Source organism: Eleutherodactylus coqui, chromosome 9, assembly GCF_035609145.1.
Source record: "Eleutherodactylus coqui strain aEleCoq1 chromosome 9, aEleCoq1.hap1, whole genome shotgun sequence".
Classification (NCBI taxonomy): Eukaryota; Metazoa; Chordata; class Amphibia; order Anura; family Eleutherodactylidae; genus Eleutherodactylus; species Eleutherodactylus coqui.
The window spans coordinates 90,848,398-90,854,397 of NC_089845.1; the positions used below are offsets into that span (position 1 = coordinate 90,848,398).

General features: G+C 43.5%; 1 protein-coding gene across 4 annotated transcripts in view; it reads right to left on the bottom strand.

Annotated features, from left to right (window-relative positions):
- Positions 1-5,715, bottom strand: part of NOL4 (nucleolar protein 4) — a 291,792-nt gene extending 286,077 nt beyond the window's left edge. For all 4 annotated transcript variants that reach the window (XM_066578051.1, XM_066578050.1, XM_066578049.1 and 1 more), the window contains exon 1: positions 5,274-5,715. In XM_066578051.1, coding sequence (XP_066434148.1) covers positions 5,274-5,528 — 255 coding nt within the window. In that variant the 5' untranslated portion in view covers positions 5,529-5,715. The remainder of the gene's footprint in view (positions 1-5,273) is intronic.
- Positions 5,716-6,000: the final 285 nt, after the last annotated feature.

A 6,000-nucleotide genomic window follows, 5' to 3' on the forward strand; every position in this document is an offset into this window, starting at 1 on the left:
TTTAGGGCAGGGGAGCTGGATTTCATGTAAATTATACATCTCAGAAAACCCCTTAAATAAAATATAACTGCACTGCTTCCTTACTAATAACATTTTATACTAAAATGCCATTGTCAATCATATGTACAGCGGTTCGTCATGTTTCAATGGCCTTGGGTTACAATATGATTTAACACATAGTGGCTTTTCCTGGGTCATTGTGACTTAAACCCTCATTTAACGTGCAATTCCATAGGTAGTCCAGATTCATGGCACATGATTGGCTGGAAACTCCTGCCAATCAGCATGGGCACTTCACTGTTAAATGAAGTTCATGCACTGATTGAATATAGTAGCTCCTCTCTACAGTACAGTATGGTGCTACATGTTCTGTATATAAGGGCTCACTCAAATGAGCATATGTAGTCCACATATGATACATGTATTTTTCACGTGTGTAATACTCAGTATACAGCAAATATGCCTCATGTTGTGCTATTTCTTGCTTCTGATCTGTTGCTTTATGAAGGAGTCTATATTTTGGCTGTATGCACTGAGCGCCGGCAACGTATTGCAGTGAAGCTGCACAGTGATTATTATCCATTAATTTAGACCGTGTGCATGTGTTATGTACTGCCAATTTACTTTTTGTTATATAAGCAAATTTAATGTACTGCTTTCTGTCATATCCATACAGTCCTGTTAAGAGAAACCGATCAGGAAACGGGGACAGGTTAAATGGCATGTAGAATACAGGGGATTCCTGGGTAGCTAGATATGTCAGACAATACAACTGGTGGAGGTAGAACTGAGGTGGTTTCCCAGGTTTACCATGAGTGAACTTGCTAATTACACAGAGCGGCCGTTCCAAAAATGATGAACCTAATACTGGAACTTCAGTTGATTTCCTATGCATCCTTAGGTGTTAAATGAAGGGAACATGTGAGCATGGGGGGAGAACAGAACAGCTAAATAAACAAGCTGAGGTCGGAGTACAAGAGCAACAATAGTTACAATCAGAGAGAATAGCAGACAGATGAAGTACAAAGTCCAAAAAAGGAAGGCTCTACAAGAAACACTCAGAAATACTAAGGCGAACAAACCAATCAATGAACAGAGCCAGAATACAAATGTATCACCGGCATCCTCCGTAAAGAAGAGCCAAAATAAATGCCTCCCTGTGCTTAATGCCACTGTGCATGCCACAGGAAGTGCATCACATGATCTGGTGCTGATGCTGTACTGCCTGTTAGTGGTATCCTGTGCCAATGTCCCCTCCGAACCACTCATTTTGGGGTCCTGTTTTCAGCCATTTAGGATGGCCAACTCAATCTTCAGACTACCTAATTCCCACAGTACATTGGTAGTCTTAGACTACTAATACACAACATTTTCTCTCTGGTTGGCTAGTATTGCTCATGTGATCAGTACTGGCTAATCATAGAGCAATGCAGAGTGTGTATTAGGAAGCTAAAAAACTGCAGTGGCCATCTTGGTTAGCTGAAAACAGACTCACAAATCAGCGGATTAGAGGAACATCAGCAGCGAATAACAGGCTATATGCCTACCTTCTGATCCCAGGGCAGAAATGTGTCCCAAAACCAGATGGTCGCATTAACTATAAATGAAAGTCCTTGAAATGCCCTCCTTCTTGGATGGGTAGAAAATCTAAATCGGCAGTTTATTCATTGTAACATACATAGTAATATGTATTTTTTCGACCTTACAAACTATATGTCCATCCAGTTCAGCCTATTACCCTCCTCCCCCAATGTTGATCCAGAAGAAGGCAAAAAAAACCCCATCAAGCATCTCATCTGTATCTTCATATATTTCTACCACAGGGGTTGTCATCTGGCTTTTCCTAACCAGATTGGTAAATCTGCTTAGCTATTTAGTGATAATGGAGTGGTGCATCAATCGCATGACTTGGCAGCTTTACCCTTTGCCATCGGGGACACCTCCTGTGACCAACCAATTAGACAAAAACAGATATAACTGGGTAACAGCTGAAAAAATTTGTATTTTAGGGGGAAATTGCTCTTTAGCATTACTCCTTTGCTATCTTCTAACTGTTCCAGGATCCCACATATTACTTCAACATAAGCCAAAGGGTCTGGTTGATAGCAAAAGATGAGAAGCTTAATCATTCCAGCCCATATTTGCATCGGACTACATTTACTTTTCATCCCAGGAGAAGGTAATGAAATTTTCTGCATCTGGTTGGTATAAACAGGAATAATTTACCTACGGTTTAGCCTGTCCTGTGTAATCATGCAATCTCTGGTCCAGGCCTATGTGGCCTTTCTACACAGGCAGGCCTCCATCAGAGAGATGACATAGTATCGCCCTTTACTGTATCTAGGGAACTTGTCTCAGTTGTAAGACAAAGAAAACAAAAATATACTTTTGCTCAAAGTATATAAATAGCAGCGTAGAACTCGCTGTGATAAAACTCTTATGTTCTTATTCTAATGCTCATTTTCCATTCAGTACCAAGGTTCCCATTTACTGGAGTGCTGCATACTAGATATATCCTTCTTATTAGGCAGCTGAAATTGGTGTTATTTGCAGCATGCAAGAATGAATGGGAAGTAGAACATAATAGACACTTTCCAATAATGTCGGATATTTCCACAAGGAAGTTGTTACTGAGAAAAAGAGGCATTAGAACAAAAGGTCATGTACTGATGCCAGAGGGTGGCAGGCAATGGGGAAATCACATGAAGATCTGCTTCATAGAAAGGGGATGGATTTAAGCAGTGGACTCTCTGCAGAACCGGGGAATGCAGTAATAGAATAAAAGTAAAACCTGTCTTTATGTACAAGTCAATTACCAAATGGGATCAGATCAGCGTCTAGAATTTCTTTGCTGCCTATTGTACATTTAAACTTTTATACATATAGCATAATAAAGAGCATTTCACTCCAAAATATGAAAAAATTCCCTTTCTTGTTCTCTAGTCCTTCAGCTATTTCTCTAATCTGTGTGAAAACTATTCTGGCTGTAATTAGGAGTTGTTAAAAAACTTTCCTGGTCTCATTAGTGTCATTTCAGCTGACTGATCGAGTGACGGATACTCCTTATAGGCTTTGGACACCTTTTTGGGGGGAGGTAACATTTATTTTCACCTCAATACATGGATTTTGGACTGACAATCATTTTTGTAATAGGGTTCAATTGAAAATGTTGCACCGTTTGTCTACTACATATCATGGTAAACTGTATAGACACTGCTGACTAAGTGGCAATAGAAGAGTCATCACTGACTGCTTAGTTTTCAGCCCCTTTCTCTCCTCTCCTGCATTGTTTATCAGCTAATTTATAAACACAAGAAAAATACATTTTGCTGTGATTATAAATTAACTGATAAGAAGGTGCAGGAGAGGAGAGAGTATAGGGAAACTAAGCTGGCAGTCTAGCCTCACTGACAGATCCCTGTTGGGAGGTAGACTGCAGTGTTTATATATAGTGATATGTAGAAGCTGCAGAAGACAAATGGTCCAAAACTTTTAATTGACCCTACTGCAAATATGATGGTCAGCCCAAACTGACCTTTCAACTGAAAATGTTACCCCCCGTACCCCTACCCCAAAGGTGTCCATAGCCTTTAAGTAGTTCTCAATGAAGTTAATGGAATTTAATTATTACATTTTCCCCACATCCTCTAAATTTATAGTTATGCTGCTCACATCTACAGAAAATTAACAAAAGCAAAATACAATTATCAGCTAAAGTGACTAGAAACTGTATGTCACCCTATGATGATGTGCCAGCCTCTTAAAAGTGCCTGGCACTCAGGTCTTGGTGACAGCTATTTACTAAAGTGTGTGTGTGTGTGTGTGTGTGTGTGTGTGTGTGTGTGTGTATATATATATATCCTAAACACTGTAAATATATTAACTTAATCGAACTATAAACACATAACACATCTTCCAAACACAGCACCTCCCTTGCCCATGAATTCTGGCGGGTATTGCACCTCAATGGATGGAGCTGAGCTGTAATACCACGCACATCTCTATGGACAAGAGTGGTGCTGTGTTTGGAAGAAAGCAGCCATGTTTTTCTAACCCTAAACAACCCCTTTATTAATCAGCAACACTAAAGTTTCCCAGTAAACTCCAGTGATAAATCATCACACACTGTTAGCCAGCTCTAGCATTCAGTTACAATATGTGTACTACAAAGAGAAACTGTGTGCATACAAAAGATACATAGTAGCTTGCTTCAAACCAATGCCTAAATATGTTACACCTGTCTGTTTACATAAGAGTGTATGTTGTTTGCAGGGAAATACAAGGTGATAACTGAATTGTAAACTCTTCTTCACATCTCACATTTGACACTTTTCAATTCATTATGCACTGTACTTTCTATGGCTGTAAAGACTGCAACTACTAATCTATGTAAAACACATATAATAAACAGATCCATACTGTACATAGGGACAAGGTACATTCTACTCTAGCTTGTATGTCTATTCCGTATCCATCTAATATGTCTATATCAACCTTATTTCTAATATAGAATCATTTATTATCTCTCTATCTATCTCATATCTATCTATCTATCTATCTATCTATCTATCTCCTAAACAGAGTACTTAGATCAGATGCCACTTTTTCTCTCCATAAGCAATGAACATACTACAGAACCGAATGTGACACCTACTTGTGGCTCCCAGCCTTGTTCCTGTGGCACCAGGTACTGGCAGAGCTTAGTCCAGGGTGGCAGTGCAGTACATACATGTCTTCTGATGCTAGGCAGCCTGGCTGACTTATTCTAGGAGAGCTGCTTCTCAGCACCAAGTACTAGTGGTTCAAGCTCAACCCTCCTCTCCTCATCACCCACCATCATCATCATCATCACCAGTGTGAGTGCCAGTGTGTGCCTGGCTGCTGTCTGACAATGAGCTTTGGGAAAGCCCCCAAATAAAAGGGCCAGCGCCACTGCTGGCACCTCGCCAGTCTCCAGACACCCTGTGGGGAGGTAGGAGCTGCTCACGTCAGATGATGCCAGGTTACTCTGTGCTGCTGGAAGGTGGGGGGGGGGGGGGGGAGCAGTAAAAGTGATGGGGGCTGGGGAGAAGAAGTCCATCTATAGGGAGGGTAGGCATTGGCCATTAGGTCATGTCATGACATATTGTGACTGCAATCCTCCAGTGTGACACATTGCAGTATGCCACCACAATGGCCAATGGCACAGGGCAAGAGGAAAACAAAGAGAGGTGCAGTACAAAAGCCCCCCTCCCTCTGCACCCAGGAGGTGGCATCCCTTGCCATGGACTTACCGTGGTCTTGACGGGCACGTAGAGCACCTGCTTGTCCCCCAGGCTGCCCTCCTCTGCGGCGCCCAGCTGAAAGCCCTTAGATTTCACCCAGAATTTAAATTTGGCGTTATCGGTGTTGCTGGACTCCGCGCCGTTGAGCAGCTGCACGATCCGCTCGTATTTCTTGCGGGTCACCGTCTTGGTCTTCCCTGAGTCCCCGTAAGTCCTGAGGCACCAGTCCTGGAAGTGGCGGTACATGTCCCGCTCGCTGTCCATGGTGCTGCCGCTGCTGCTGCTGGCACAATGACAGGGTCCCGGAGCAGTAATGGACGCGCTGGCTGGCTGGGTGTGTGGGGGGAGGGGGCACAAGTGTTTTTGTTGTCCTCCTACGTGCTCAGCAGGCTGGGCTATCCCAATGCTACCCCCAGAGGGCAGGACCGGGCACACGCTCTACCTGCTCCAACTATCCCAGGATGCCAGCTGCCCTGCCCTGTGCTGCTCCCTCCCTTGTCCCACACTGTGTGGATGCTGCTGGCATCTACAAAACTTCCTCTATGCCCGAGCCTGGCAACTTGTAGCGGGCATCACCGTGCCAGCATCCGTGCCCTGGCAGGTAGCTAGTTGAATACTGACGCCCACAGGACAGCCCCTGCACCCCAATCCCTGGAGGGTGCCGCTGTGCCTCCCAGGCCCCTTCGGATAGTTAGGAGTGCCCCCCTCCTGCTGGCACACAGCACCGGATCCCCCC